This window comes from Salarias fasciatus, chromosome 5, assembly GCF_902148845.1.
Source record: "Salarias fasciatus chromosome 5, fSalaFa1.1, whole genome shotgun sequence".
Taxonomy (NCBI): Eukaryota; Metazoa; Chordata; class Actinopteri; order Blenniiformes; family Blenniidae; genus Salarias; species Salarias fasciatus.
In genome coordinates this window covers 451,416-466,387 of record NC_043749.1, presented here as the reverse complement: position 1 = coordinate 466,387, position 14,972 = coordinate 451,416, and the positions used below count along the sequence as shown (strand labels likewise).

At 48.0% G+C, this 14,972-nt stretch overlaps 1 protein-coding gene across 1 annotated transcript; it reads left to right on the top strand.

The window, feature by feature from the left end:
• Positions 1-2,689: 2,689 nt before the first annotated feature.
• Positions 2,690-9,334, top strand: LOC115389209 (Krueppel-like factor 15). Its single transcript, XM_030092677.1, has 3 exons — positions 2,690-2,873; positions 5,709-6,855; positions 7,598-9,334. Exons 2-3 carry the CDS (start codon positions 5,780-5,782, stop codon positions 7,764-7,766), a joined length of 1,245 nt encoding a protein of 414 aa, XP_029948537.1. The 5' UTR covers positions 2,690-2,873; positions 5,709-5,779; the 3' UTR covers positions 7,767-9,334.
• Positions 9,335-14,972: the final 5,638 nt, after the last annotated feature.

Here is a 14,972-nt window from a genome sequence, read left to right as displayed (position 1 = left end):
GCAGCAGGACTCCCTCCGGCCGTCCAGTCCTTCAGCCTTCAGAGAGAACTGGGCTCTGGTTACTCTGATAAATGACGGTTAATCACCAGTTCGGTCTAGAAAGCCGAACAGTCTGAACATCCCTTTCTCCTGCTGGACCTCATGCCATTTCCAGGCAAAACACGAGAATCGAGATTTGTACGCTTTTATAGGAAGTTTTTGTGAGTTAAACAGAGTCCCGGCTGAAGTTTTGTCTTCATCTTGGGAAGGAGCTGCATTTCAGAAATAAGGACGGGGAATTAGAAATGTTTAAAGACGGAGAGGAGCTTCCACCCGCACCTCTGTAGTTTCTTCATTTTAACATCAGTCCTTGTTGCTCTCTCAGGATTTGCTTGTGATGGGTCTCTGTTTGACCGCCAGAGGGCGCCTCTGCACAAACAACCAGCAGCATCAACCCAGGAAGCTCACTCTGATGAAGATGAGATGGGTATCATCATCATCATCATCATCATCATCTTAGGAGTTTTCAAAAAGGAGCAAGATGTTTGGCTATGATTCTTCAAAAGTTTCTTCAGAAAATGTTTGTGGAAATTTGGAGGTTCTATATGTGTCATTTCATGCAGTCAGATCTGACATTGAGTCATTAATCACTCAGTCATTCTCATGTTCACACACTTGTGTCCATCACCAGACTCAGTCCGTTTGACGCGTCAGGGCAGATCTTAGGGGACGGCCTCATCGACACAACCGTGGTTTTAAGTGAAAATAGAAAACCCTCATCGCGTTTCGTTGGTCTGTTTACGGAGCTAGGAAGACTGAAAGCACAACTCTTCCAGGTTTGTCCTCAGAAACTGTCATGTCCCAAATGTGGTCCGTGATTTGTCTTTGTCAATAAAGACCTTCAGATTACCGACAGATCTCCGCCTCCTCAACAGAATGTTGTCAATACTATTAGTGAATTAATATGATTGGTAAATCAGGGAAAAACAGACACAGGCAGCAGCTTGGATTCAGGCTGTCAGGTGGAGCCCAGCGAGGGTTCGTCCGTCCGACAGACGTCTGGGTAACACGACCCTCCGGCCTCTGACGTCCGGCTCGCACAGCGAGGACCTCACATGGTCCTACATGACGTACAGCGCTCGTGTTTTCCCTGTCGGTGCTGGCAGGTCGACAGGACTCTGCTCAGAGAGCTGACCCACTTGTTGAAAGAGTTTCCTCTGATCTGATCTGGAGTCCGTCCGGAGAAACAGAATCGTCTGTCCGCCTAATAACAGCTCCTGTCACACAGCATGTGGGTAAAAACCACCAAACAGACTCAGAAATCCAAATAAAAGCTTGGAGTTGCTTTCAGATTGAGCCTCACTCATGACTTCATGTTGGAAACAGAAGCTTCTTTGTGTGACTGACACAGATGGAAAAGGTTTGTTGGGATTATTGTGGACGAAGAGTTCCTCTGGCTTAACTAGCTGGGAAGAACAGTCCAGAAAGACCCATCGGGGATTTGTTTGAAATCCCAAAATGTTTCAGTGATGTTATGAAAAGAAAAAGTGAATAAAGGCATCGACTCAGCTCAAACATCAGTCGTTTATTCAGAATGAAAACTGATCTGAGTCTGGACCATCGGCTTTGAAAAGATGGTCTCAGTCCATGTAACATTTGACTGTTTTCACCGTGTCGGTCTTCTCTCCTGCTGCTGTACCACAGCCTCGCCGCTGACGTCCTCCACACGTGTTTCCTGTGTCTCTTCCTCCAGCAGCTGCAGCTTGAGGCTCCAGTTTCCGAACTTCTTGAAGCAGCTGGCGTTGTGCTTCAGTCCTGCGCACAGCTGGAACTGCATGTACTTTGCTGTGGGAGTAATCTGAGTACTGCCTGCAGAATATCAACATTCTATAACTTCCTTGTGTGTGTTGGCATTCATGCTGATGCGTCAGGGTGTTTCCATGATGTCTCCTTGCCCCTCTCGGGGTAAATAGGGCTCCCAGTTGCCCCTCTAGGAGTAAACAGACTCCTTGTTGCCCCTCTCAGACTAAACAGGGCTCCTTGTTGCCCCTCTAGGAGTAAATAAAGCTCCTTGTTGCCCCTCTGAGTCAGTAGGACTTCTAGTTGCTGCTCTTGGGGTAAACAGGCTCCTTGTTGCCGCCCTCGGGGCAATTAGGGCTCCTTGTAGTTCCTCTAGGGATAAACAGGCTCTTTTTTTGCCCCTCTAGGAGTGAATAGAGCTCCTTGTTGCCCCTCCAGGAATAAATAGGGCTCCCTGTTGCCCCTCTTGGAATAAACAGGACTTCTTGTTGTCTCTCTAGGGGCAAATATTGCTCCTTTTTGCCCCTCTAGGTGTAAACATGATTCCTTGTTAACCTTCTATGGATAAATAGGGCTCCTTGTCGCCCCTCTAGGAGTAAATAGAGCTGCTAGTTGCCCTTCGAGGAGTAAGTAGGGCGCCTAGTTGCTCTTCGAGGAGTAAACAGAGCTACTAGTTACCCCCCTCGGGGTAACTGGAGTTCCTAGTTGCTCCTCTAGGGGTAAGTGGGGCTCCTAGTTGCCCCTCTCGGAGTAAACAGGCTCCTCGTCGCCCCTGGTCTCGGTCCACTGCCCTCCGTCCACACATGGCAGGCAGGATTTATCGAGCCAATCAGCCAATCAGCGCGCCGCTCTCAGGGCGAGCCTCCGCCGCGCGCAGCCAATCAGCGGCGCGGAAAGGGACTCGTGCCTCCAGAGCGGTCACGTGAGGCAGAGAGCAGGAATGCCAACATGGACCCGTGGCAAGGACGGAGCGCGAGCCATCCGAGGCAGTGAGGCGAGCGAAGAGCCGCAGCTCAGGCCCGCGAAGCGGCACGGAGACGGAGAGGAGGCCCGCCGGCCGCCCGCTCACCGAGCCCCGCGCCCGGGATCGCACGGTAGGTCGAGTGGGACCGCGCGGACCGTCCTGCGCGGCTCGGCCGGACTGAGCGGTATAAATAGACGCTGCTCCTCCTCCACAGGGCGAACTTGAGACGCGTGGATTCCCGTACAGTGGGATGACTGTCCGGCCTCCTGCTTGATCGATATTTACCGGGGCCGGTGGCGCTCTCTCCCCCACGCGGTAACTTTAGCTGCCGCATGTTGTTGCTGGTTGTGGCGGTGGGCGCGGCGGGGGCGGCGGCGGGGCGGCGGGCCGTGTTTACCCCGAGCAGCGCTGCCTGCCGCCCCGGGGGGAGTCCGAGGCCCCGCTGCAACATGTGCCCCGCCGTCTGACAGCGGCAACAAACATCCTTTACGTAACCGCCACGCTGTTTTTACCGCTCCGTGCTCCAAGCTGCGGCTGCGGGCCTGCAGGGGCCCCAGGTACACTCCGGGGGGGACGCCACTTCACCAAAACTCCACTTTCAGCCCCGCAGCGACACATTTCCCTTTAATTTACATCTCCTTATGGGAAACAGAGCTGCTCTGGACAATAACATGGTGGAGTTTTTTTTTTTTGTAATAGACTTTACATTAAACACACACAATGAAAAAAAACCTAAGTATTAATAATTCAGTCCAAAAAGACCTTAAAATTAAAATAGGTGCAGAATCATGTACGAATGTCTAATTGTAGATCTGGAAAAACATTTTTTGTTAAATCAAGTTTTTATTTTAGTTTTTACCTTGTACATGACAATCATACATCTTAAATGCTAACCAGTTTATTTATTTATTTATTTATTTATTTATTTATAAGCACTGTTAATTGGACACAAAGTAAAATGGTGTAAGATGTAAACACATAACACTCTTTTTTTCTTGTTTTTCTACTACTCTACACTTGGAAAACTTGAAAATGCAAGTGTTTGAAAGTGCAGCTACTCCACATGTGCACCACGACTGTAATATATTTCTGAACTTCACTGTTTGACTCAAATTATAAGTAAAATAATATCCCATTGTATTTTTTTTTCTTGCACATGAAACACTGGCATCAAGCTCATTTTAATAAAGTTGTTTTTGCCTTCAATATTTCTTATCTATACTTAAGATGTAACATTTTATTACAATCTTCTTACATAGATTTCACACCTTATTCCTTTTGGAAGTCTCACATTACTAACATAAATGTCTACATGTACACTATGTTCCCATGTAATTCAAGGCTTTTACATCCACTCATGTTAAAGATTCGACCCAAAAGGGCTTCAGCAGCTGTAAAGTAAAAAAAAAAAAAACTAGTGTAGGACCAACAGTACTTTGGTTTATAGTGAGCTAAGAAGCTTGATAGATCCTCATAAACTTGTATGTAATGATTAAGGGGAACACAAATGGAGTCCAGAGTGTGGCAGACGTTGGGTCAGCGCTGACAGTATTTACCCCAGCCAGGTTAATGAGGGCATCGGACCAGTTATTCAGTCCAGATCTCTTCCTCTCTACATGTCGTCGCTCTTTAAACACGTCAAACTGAGACGAAGCGAAGAAAACTCCGTTTCATCTTGTATCTCCTTTCTGTTTCCATTCACACTGTTTTCATTGAGTTGTTTTTCTGGAAATCTGATCACACGGCGTACTGACACCTGCAGTACACTGTTCAGCCCACATCACAAGTTATTTGCCAACATTTGTCACAGTCTTTGCTTGTTTCAACCTTTTTAATGACTGACCGAAGTTTCTGTTTCCTTTTCCATGAATCATTTGTGTTGTTGATAAAATCTCATAAAGCAGTCAACAATACTCCTGAGAACTGGAGACTATTCAAGTTAACGCTATTAATAGTTTTAGAAAAAGTGCATTCATACACTGGTTCCGTGGCTCAGTTGACAATAATAATATCTAAGAACTCATCGCTTCACCCACTCCTGATTCCACGAAGTCCTAAGTTTAATGCAGAATGGATGACAACTGGAAACGACCTCCAGGGTCCCAGGAAGACCCCTTCACATGGAACTGTTTTGAAAATATTGAATGTTTGTTGTGCTTTTGCTTTTTGACTGTGTATTTTTGCCACAACAGCGTTTGGATTCTCTGAAAATGACTGTTTCCAAAATGCACTGCTCTCAAATGCAACTTCCGTGAAACTTGCAGAACTGCACAGTCAATACATGTGCAAGTCGAATCCACACTGATAAAAACGGATTACCACAGAATGTTTGTGCTGCACAGGTTTTTGAAATTGACAGCACTTCTCCAACAAAGTGTACATTTACTCATGTTTAGCACACCATCGTCTGCATAAGTGCATTCGACAGTTATAGAGGGGATTAATGATAATAGATGATGATGACAAAAACAGCTAAAAGGAGCTAGAGTGTTGACAATAAATTGGTTGTATTAAAAAAAACAACCCCAACTAATGGCCTAGCATTAGAATTTGTAGTTTGCATGTGAGGCCACTCGTTGGTACTCTGTTTTTTTGTTTGAAGTCACATCTCATAGGCTCACTCAATGGCTCTTATCAAAAAAAAACAACAAAACAACCTATAGTGTCTGTACTTATGTCGATGACGGTGTAGCAAGTGTGAAGGTCGGTGGAGAAGATAAATAAATTCAAACCAGTGAACAGAGCGAACATACTGGATGTTCAGTGCTCTAGGTTTCTTTTCAAAGTTCATTGTTGTTCCTGTTTAGTATTTCAAAATGTTTCAGTCTCGAAGCCGATTTGAGAAAATATTGACACCGTCAAAACGAACCTTGTTCCTTGGGCCTCGGCAGTGAGACAGACGTGACTGCCTGGTTTTGTTCCCTCTGATGGGAGATAACACTGAACCTCACTGTCTGTCTTGCAGGTTTTTTTCTGTGATTCCTCTTCTGGATTGAGTTTCATCGAAGCCCCCCCTTCAGCGCTCGGCCCGGATCAATGGTGTCTCTCAGCAGCAGGACGCTGAGCTCGGAGAACGACCCGTTCAGGGACGGCAGCAGCCTGTTCTCGCTGGGCTTGGGGGATGGCGCCCGGAGCGAGGGCGGCAGCTCGGCCTCCTGCGACAGCCCCGAGGCCGGAGAGCTGGGGACCATGCACAGCTCCAGCCCCGGGCAGGAGGAGGACGATGAGGAGGAGGAGGAGGAGGAAGATGAGGGCGAGCGCCTGCATATTTTCGTCAGCGACGGGGATCCTGCCAGCCAGGATCTGAAGTTACCGGAGTTTTCTTTCCATTCGTCTTCCCCGTTCTCCCCGACTCTGGAGGACATCGAGGAGTTCCTGAGGGAGAAGATGGAACTGGTCAAAGAGGGTCTGCTGGCGCCGAAAGAGGAAGCGTCGCCTCTCCCCTGCAGCTCTGCCGACTCTCCGCCCTGCGCCGCTCTCCAGACTGCTTCCTCAGAGACTCTCCGGGACCCCGGGACTGCTGCCCCCTTTGGCACCTCCAGCCCGGGAACCCCTCAGAAGAAGAGCCCCGCTCATCCCTCCGCTCACGTGAACCCTTCTCCCTCCGCCGTGACCCCGCCGATGGTGCTGGGGGGTCCGCTGGTCCTCCAGCTCCAGCCTCTTCCCATGCCCCAGCCCCCGGCCGCCTCGCCCCCCGCCGCCCCGGGCAGCGGCATCTGGCTGACTCACCTGGTCATGGGGCTCCAGGGGGCCACGGGGCAGAACGTGACCCTGCTGGCCCCCCAGGTGTCCTCCGCCCAGACCACCCTACTGTCCCTGAACGGCGGAGACAGCAAGGCGGCCGATCAGAAGTACGTGAAGATCGCCCCGCTGCCCATCACCATGAGGACTCTAGAGATCGCCGGGGCGGCGGGGGCCGGCGGCCGCGGCGGCGGGGTGCTGAAGGCCGTGGCTCCCAGAATGACCAGAGTCCCGCCCACAGAGAGGGTCCACAAGTGCTCCCACCCGGGCTGTGGGAAGATGTACACCAAAAGCAGCCATCTGAAGGCCCACTTCCGCCGACACACGGGGGAGAAGCCGTACACCTGCAGCTGGCCCGAGTGCGGCTGGAGGTACGTAGGGGGGGGTTTGGGACCAAAAAACAACTCTCACCATGATTTTACAGCATTTGAACATTCTTAAAGTCTGACTTCTCACATCAGTGTTTTGTGTCAAAATGCAAAGAAATTGACATTCAAACAATAAAAAAACCGAGGGCTGTCCATCTGGGCACCATTCAGCACACACTGCTGCGTTTGCAGTTTTTGTGTTTTCTGTTCATCTCCTCATCCTCCAGCTCAGATGGCTTTAATAATGCACTGTTTGTGCCACCGGTCTTCTAAAAAGCCCCATGATTTTTAAATGCCAGCGAGTGATGTCAGGGAAATTCCCAACAAGCTGCCGATTCTTTCGGCCCTTTGTTATCTTTGTCTGAGCATCACCCAGATAACATCTGGAGCCCCAGAAGATGAGTGAAAGCGGTCAGCTGACGTTTGATTATGAGATAAAATTCTCTGTGGATGTGCGGGTTGAGTTTTCATCGCCCAGCCTGACCTGGATTTATCCGACTGAACATCTGGCGGCGGACGGTTGACTTCATGTTTTTGTATCTGGATGTTAGATTTGATCGTAGTACCTCAGCTTGACTCATTAGAATAGCGGTTCAAGAGGTTTTTTAAGGAAAAATAGATGTACCTGTGTTCTGTTAGTATTTCGTAATTAACTAAATTGGTACCATATGTTCTGGGGTGGGACACATTGTGGAAACTCGGAGAACCACTGGTCTGACTAACCCGTCTGCGTTTGTGCCGCCAGGTTCTCCCGATCGGACGAGCTGTCTCGCCACCGCCGCTCCCACTCGGGCGTCAAACCGTACGAGTGCTCGCTGTGCGAGAAGAAGTTCGCCCGCAGCGACCACTTGTCCAAACACACCAAGGTCCACCGCAGCTCCAGGCCCAGCAGGATCCTCAGAGCCACCGTGTGACGGCCACGCCCCCCCCGGCGCCGGGCTCCGCCCCCACCGACCCCCTCAGGACTTTTTTTCGGTGCTTCACAAGCAGAACTTTGAGAAGAATCCTGCTGTTCGCTCCTGCTCTTCCTCCGGTTCCTACCTGTCAGTGTTCCTCCTGAGCCGCCACCTCAGGAAAAGACTACCTGGCTGTAGCGTAGACACACACACACACACACACACACCGCATCACATGGCCACACACACTCCGCCGGCCCCCTAACCAATCAGGCACGACTGGGCGAGATGAGCAAATCAGACTTTGGAGAAGAGCTTGCCGGGTTTCTCACCTTCTGCTTTGTGGTTATTTTATTGTCCCTGATTTTCTCCCACGTTTGGTCTCGTGTCAGAAGCTGACTGTTCGTTCACCACTTCATCTGGACGCAATGCGTCAAAACGAAGATCCTCTTGGTGGATTTTCCAGACTTATAGAGCCTCCATAGTCTCTAGATTTCAGTCGAACAGCACACCTCAGGTAAAGAGGACAATTTGGTCCCATTTACGCCAAAACGGTTTCCAGTGAAAACGCATCGTTTTTGCGTTTTCGTTTCAGTAAATCTGTGATGCTGGAACTTCGATATGGACCAAAATCCCTGAGGAGCATTTTCAACACTAATGAAAGGAAGTCCAGCCTGGTACTGAAGAGGTGTCCCTGCTGTTTTGGCCAGTGTGTGTACTTTACAGTATTGTATATATTTGCAGACATGCTCATGAACGTATCAGTAACAGTGGTGTGGTTGGGGTTACACAGTTTGACACGTTAAGTCCAGCCAGCCGACCTCTGACCTCCACCGCGAAGGTCTGAATTTGCTCATCTCACCCACGACCTCTGCCCCCTCTCCCTCCAAACCGAACTCCAGACGACATGAAGCTTGCCCACATTGTGACTCTTGGTTTTGTCCCGTTGTGCTTGTGCTTGACGGGTGGATTCTCGGCCGTCGCCTGGGAAACGGCAAGAAACTGGACGAAGCGGTTCGGTCGACTCTTCATCGTCAGAGGCTTTGAATCTGATGAGCAAGCTGAGGAAGACTGTCCAGACCAGCGTCTTATGCAGCCACCCCAGGCCTTTGGCCGCGTCCGCGCCGACGCGGCTCCTTCAAACCCGTATGCCTTTCTTTTTAAATTTTTCTTGGTTCCCGGTCCGGACTCATTGGAAAGCTCTCAACCGATGCCTTTTGTTCGCCTGGCGACGCCGCTCTCGGTCTTTCTCCTAAGGAGTGACTGCTCTGGTTTTAAACTGTGATTCTCACCACGGGGTTGAGTCAATAAGGAACGGCGTTGCCAAACCAGAAAGCCCAGTCCTCCTGTAACAATGCAACACTTTGATCATAAGCTCTTTCCTCTCTGGAAAACATTGCGTGGCCTAAAAAAAAAACAAAAAAAAAACCTCGGCTTCGACGGTGAAAACGCTGCTCTTCCTTATTCACGGTAGCACTTACGGTTTCCTTCTTAGTCGTAACAGCAAGAAAAGCTAATCCCTCTAAACAGCTGGAAAGGCAGCTAACGTCTATCCAAACATCCGTATTAGCCGCTCACTTTAACCCCTACCCAGTATAAAAAGACTAAAGTAACTCTTGTACAGCTTGTAGCTTTTATTGTAGATGTTTTTTCTAAAAGCAAAAGGAGTTTTCAATCAGTGCATTAAGCTATTCAGTCGTGTTTCTGGAGAGGTTCGTGGTCTGTTCTGTGATTGTAGCGTGATCAATCAGTGGAATGTCGGACGGTCGGATCGCAGTCTGGGATTTTTGAAGCGTTCACGGAACATTAAGCTGAGGCCCCGTTTACACAGGAAACGAGTGAGAACGTGAAAACGGTTTGTTTGTGTTCCGTTCTGGGTTTCCGTTTACACGACGATGGCGGCCGATGCCTCTGAAAACGGTTCCATCATCTGTCCACACGATCGTCGGTTACTCCTGAGGGTTGATGTTTAATATCGCACTTGTGGATGTGCGGTTTCATCCAGCAGCGCCTCCTGGTGGCCCGGCATGCTAACTGCGTGTAAACGTGAAACTTTTCTGAAACGAAGACGCAAAAAATGACGCGTTCTCACTTGAAGTCTTGTAACCGGGGCCCAGTGCTGCTGGGCTCAAGTGCACTTGCATACCGCGGGAAGCAAGCAAAGTTCCACAAAATGTATTGGAACCTTAAAGCCGATGGACTGACAGTCCTGGTCTGCCGGTCCGGGACTCTACCTGGTGCTCGCCAGCCCTCCTTGTGCTTCATGTAACCGGATGGCTCTGCTTCCACCGGCGGTTGAAGAGTTCTTCCACTCGTTTGGCAGTGCAGCGGAACTTCGGCTGCAATCATGGTGTATTTCTCTTCACATAAAGCAAAAAAACAAGAAGCGAGTGCGCTGCGTGACAGACGGGCAGACGTGTTTATCTGCCGGCTGTCTTTGTGTCTGAGCCTCCCCAGGCTGCTTCTACTGACCTACATCCAGACCTGTTCTCTAATCATCGCCACCGCCCTCCACTCCCTCAGTCCTGTCTGTGGATCCAATCAAAGACAGGACGCTCTTCCTCTTCCTTTTGTTTTTGTTTTTATTTTTTTTGAATACCAGAAAAGCTATTTTCCTATTTGCAAAAATAAAGGAAAAAAATAAAAAAAGAAAAAGCTGAATCGGTTTCTGTGTTTTATTTTTGTGGCTATCTTTTCGTGTAAAAAAAAAAGAACCAGGTTTTCCTCCAGAGTGTCATGACTCCCAGTCCATGTTCTCCTGATCGGTCCTGGTCCTGGTCCTGGTCCTGGGACAGATCCTCCTGGACTTGGTAGTTTTAGAGTTGACAGTCTTCCATTTCTGCATTGTTTAGCAGACGCAACATGACTGGATTTCTCTCGAACTGTCCTGTGAGTCACGCTGCATGATGCTCCTGAATCCCTCCAGGATTTTCTGCAGCCTGGTTTTTACATGTGAGGGTTTCCTGCAGACGGATCCCTGAAGAGTGCAGGTCAGACCCTGCTCCGCGAACATGGTCCAGAAAACTCACGCATTTCAAAGACCTCTGATGTTTCTTTCACACTGCTTCTCGCAGTTTGAGGTGTCAGAATCTGGACCCACCCGGGCCGGGATCGCACCGCGGAGCCCGGCGCTGGCCCAGGGGCAGACAGGAAGCTGGATCTGCTCCGGAGTGGGGCCGCCGTCTGGACTCGGGAGCTGTGGACGGACGGGAAGAGGAGCGGGGCAGAAACAGGAAGACGGCAGCAGGGAGGGGGTTTCCTGGGCCGGGGGCCGCAGCTGGAGGTTACTGAAGGTCACAGCGCCAAGAGGAAGGCTCGCTGTCAACACATCGCCCGACTCCCGTAAAGCTGAAGGTCAAAGGTCGTTTGTTCTGTTCAGACAAAGATCTTTATTTCATCTCCTTCGTCCTTCTTTTTCATTTCAGTCTCAACATCGAGGCTGTTTTTGCACAGCAGCGGAGCTCTGAACACACCTGAAGTATTTTATTATAACACTGAAAACTCCCGGGAATTCTGGGAAAAGGGACTCTTCCAGTCCAGTTTCTTGGGCGGTCAGCGCGCCTTCCGGCTGGTTTTCCGGTGCAGTCAGTAGATTTCTGCCTCGCTGAGAGCTGCAGACCATCAAACCTGCAACAACCCGTCTTCTCTGCCACCAGTGGCCTGACTGCATGCTTGAATCCGGTCCAGCTTCAGTCTTATCTCTGGTGTTCCTCATGCTCACCTTCAGCCCTCCTTACTGCCTCCTGCTGGCTGCAGTCCGACACCTGCAGCTCTGCTGCTGGTTCAACTCGTGTTTATCACGTTAATTAAAAAAACAACAACATAGAAATAGTCTTAAGTATGTCTCTTAAAATAAAGGAAAAATTAAATTCACTAAAATGTAAAAATTCTTTACAAATGCTGAAAAAAAGACACGAATGTCGAAACCGGGTTCAAAAACTGCTGAAAATGTAATAAAAGTTGAATGCAACTTCATCAATGCAACACTACATCAGTGTTTTTAATTAAAGTTCAACAGCGCCCACTAGTGGCCCAGCATGAAAGCTACATCGTGTTCAGTGTTTCTGTCATTTCCCATAACCACACGAGGTTCTTTATAGATTCTTGTGTTGTGATTTTACGCAGATGAAAGTGTGCTGCTTATCCTGAAATGAGGAGTGTTTTACACCAGTGGACTGAAACAAGCAGAACTTCAGGGAACAACACACACAAAACAAGACACTCTCCATGGCGCTCTCAACACATCGTCCACAATAAGGACGATGAAAATAAAAAAAATAAATAAATAAAAATTGCATGACAATCCACACACAGTGTGAGAGAAGAACTAAACATTTTTCAGCTCCTGTGTGTAAACTATATATATTGAAAACCAAAAGGTTAAGAAACACTGAAATGTTCATCATTATCATCCACACAGAGGATTTCAGTTGACATAAATTCAATTAAAAACGGTTAGGCCAACCGATATTGTGCCGATAATATCGTGCATCCCTAAACCCTACTGGTTAGGGTTTAGGGATGCACGACATTATCGGCACAATATCGGTATCGGCTGATAAAAGCTTAAAAACCATAGATTGTTAATATAATGGATAGAGCTTTCGTGACGTCACCCATTGCGTTCCCAAATGCCGTTCTGCAGACTTCAGCGAGTCCAGCAGGACGTCTCCATACCGAACATTTGAAACCGGATGTAAATGTGATTGGTCCAGCCCGTCACGTGACCGCATCACGTGGACAGAGGAGGCGCTGTGATAGGGCGATTTATGCAAAACTTTAACTCGTAATATAAAATCAACAGATGATTTATCTGAAAATCAGAGTCTGGTGAAGCAGCACGGTTGTAGAAACTCGTGATAGAGACCACAACATGTTCTGAAACTGGGCGCTTTATATGTTTATTTTCACTCTGAAAATCGGCATTTTTGAATGGGTTCCAATGAGACCGGGGCTCTTTTTGAAACCAGCATCATCGCCCCCTGCTGGAATTTCCCCGGAATTACAGCTTTTTTGCACTTCCGCATTATCTTCACGTTTTATGAGCGGAGGTTGGCGCTTGTTAAAAACATGTTTATTGGTATCTGCAGATATGAAAATTTCTGCCGATAGGCACAGCCGATAAGGTGACGTAGTAACTGGGCGTGCGCGGTGACATCCATAGTGCGCCAAGAGCAAGTCTCAACATGTCGGCTGTGTGGAGGTATTTTAGTATCTCAGAAACAGACAAGAAATTAGCAGTTTGCAATGATTGTAAAGCTTAAGTGATGCGAGGAGGACAAAAGCAACACTCCTTTAACACTACCAATTTAATCGTGCATCTCAAGAGCCGTCATCCTGAACAGCACCGAGAGTTTCTGAAAAGCAAGGAGGAAAAAGCGCCAGCGAAAACCTGGCAGCAGCTTCTCCTTCAGTCATTCAACAAAGCTAAGGCATTTAACAGTGACCACCCCAAGGTAAAGGAGATCAACAAGAAAATAATCTAAATCATTGCTCTTGATAATCAGCCATTCAGTGTGGTTGAAGATGCGGGTTTCCGCAGACTAATGATTCATCTGGAGCCCCGCCACACCATTCCTCGCCGGCGTTTCTTCTCAGATGTAGCCTTACATCGACTGTCAGTGCTGTCAGCATGTTGAGTCTTATGTTGAGCACAGTGGATAGACGAGGATTATACGAGGATTTTAATAATACATATGTTAATAATGCAAATATAATACAAATGTTTTTTGTCTTGTTTTATGTGTGTTTCTTAAACAAATAAGACTGTCGTAATAAGAGTAACACGTAAATTCCAGTACAGGAGAGACTTAACTTTTGTTACAGTGAAAAAAAAAACAACTTGTGATTATTGGTATCAGTATCGGTATCGGCCAAAAGGGGTTTCGATATATTGGCATATCGGATATCGGCAAAAATTCAATATCGTGCATCCCTAATAGGGTTACATGAACCTAACCCTAACCCTGAAAGTTTTATTTAAAGGGGCTGTATCATGCAAAATTCACTTTTTGTATGTTTTAACCTTGTTATATAGTTATGTACTCACCAAAAACACCCCCAAAGCGTTTTTTTTCCTTCATGCCTGTGTGTTTGAGCTTTCCTGGTGTTTGTGCTGCTCAGAGAGGCAGCCCCTCCCCTCCCCGTGAAAACGCTCTGTTTCCCACGTTCACGTCACACGGTGAAGAAGGCTCCCCTGAGCCCCCCTCCTGCAGGCCCTCGGCAATCAGCGTTGCCGCTTTTTGTAACTCCGATTACGAAGATAAACTTTCACCATCGTCTGAAAGCAACAGTCAAGCAAGAGCAAGAGTCTGAAGGGTCTGCGCTGCGTGTAGAGAAGCTAGAGCTAAAGAGCTAAAGCTAGCCAGCGTATTTGTTTTGAAGCGTTGATTGGTTGAAGTAGCTGTCAGTCAAAGTCCACAGGGGGAGAGGCGGGATTTCAGTGAAACAGAGCGTTTTCTCTTCCGGGTTTCAGAATTAGCCCCAGAAAATCTTTTATTTCACACAAAATGACTTTAACTTAGCGCCAAAAATAAACTATTACCATGTTAATGCCATTTCTAGGGTTTGGACGAGCTAAAAAAGCATGATACAGCCCCTTTAAAGTTAGGGTAGACGATGTTGTCCAAAAGCATTTTTTGTCATACTGAGTGAAATGCATTACATTATGTGGACGGAAAAAAGTGCGGAAAAAATCTGACCACTGTAGCGGCCACAGGAGTGTAAAAACTCCGACCAATCGTATCGCACGGACCGCTCTTCAGGAACCAATCAAATCCCTTCGCCCTGCGCGCTCATTTCAATGGCGTGCACTGGCCCTGGTTCAGAGCGTGCGCGCGTTGCCAAGGAGCTCTCGGCGCTCGCAGCTCGCGTGAAAAATAGAAGAAGAAGCGGAGCGCGCTGCGCTCCTATGTGCGTTGTGTGCGGGCAGTCAGAAAGGTTAATAACATTGGAGGCGATCACAAACTCCGCGCGCGCTGCGCTTCTGCGTCCAGTGCGTTCGCGCCCAACGGGAGCTCCTCCAATGGGGTGGGAGCTGGGCGGAGCCTTGGGGAGATGCTACATTCGTGCTGCATGCTAGTTTTCCAAGATCTTCGACCCTAGCTTTAAATGGATTAAAATAGAAAAAAATTTAAATTGAAAAAAATTCAAAAAGCAAAATAAAAACAATTAAAATAAGCATAAAATTAAAAAAATAAGAATAAAACTCTGAATTAAAAATAA

Bases quoted from the DNA above. Each gene is read 5' to 3' on its own strand.
- LOC115389209 (XM_030092677.1), top strand. From the start codon at position 5,780: ATGGTGTCTCTCAGCAGCAGGACGCTGAGCTCGGAGAACGACCCGTTC. The intron at 6,856-7,597 runs GTACGTAGGGGG...TTGTGCCGCCAG, and splicing joins TGGCCCGAGTGCGGCTGGAG to GTTCTCCCGATCGGACGAGC.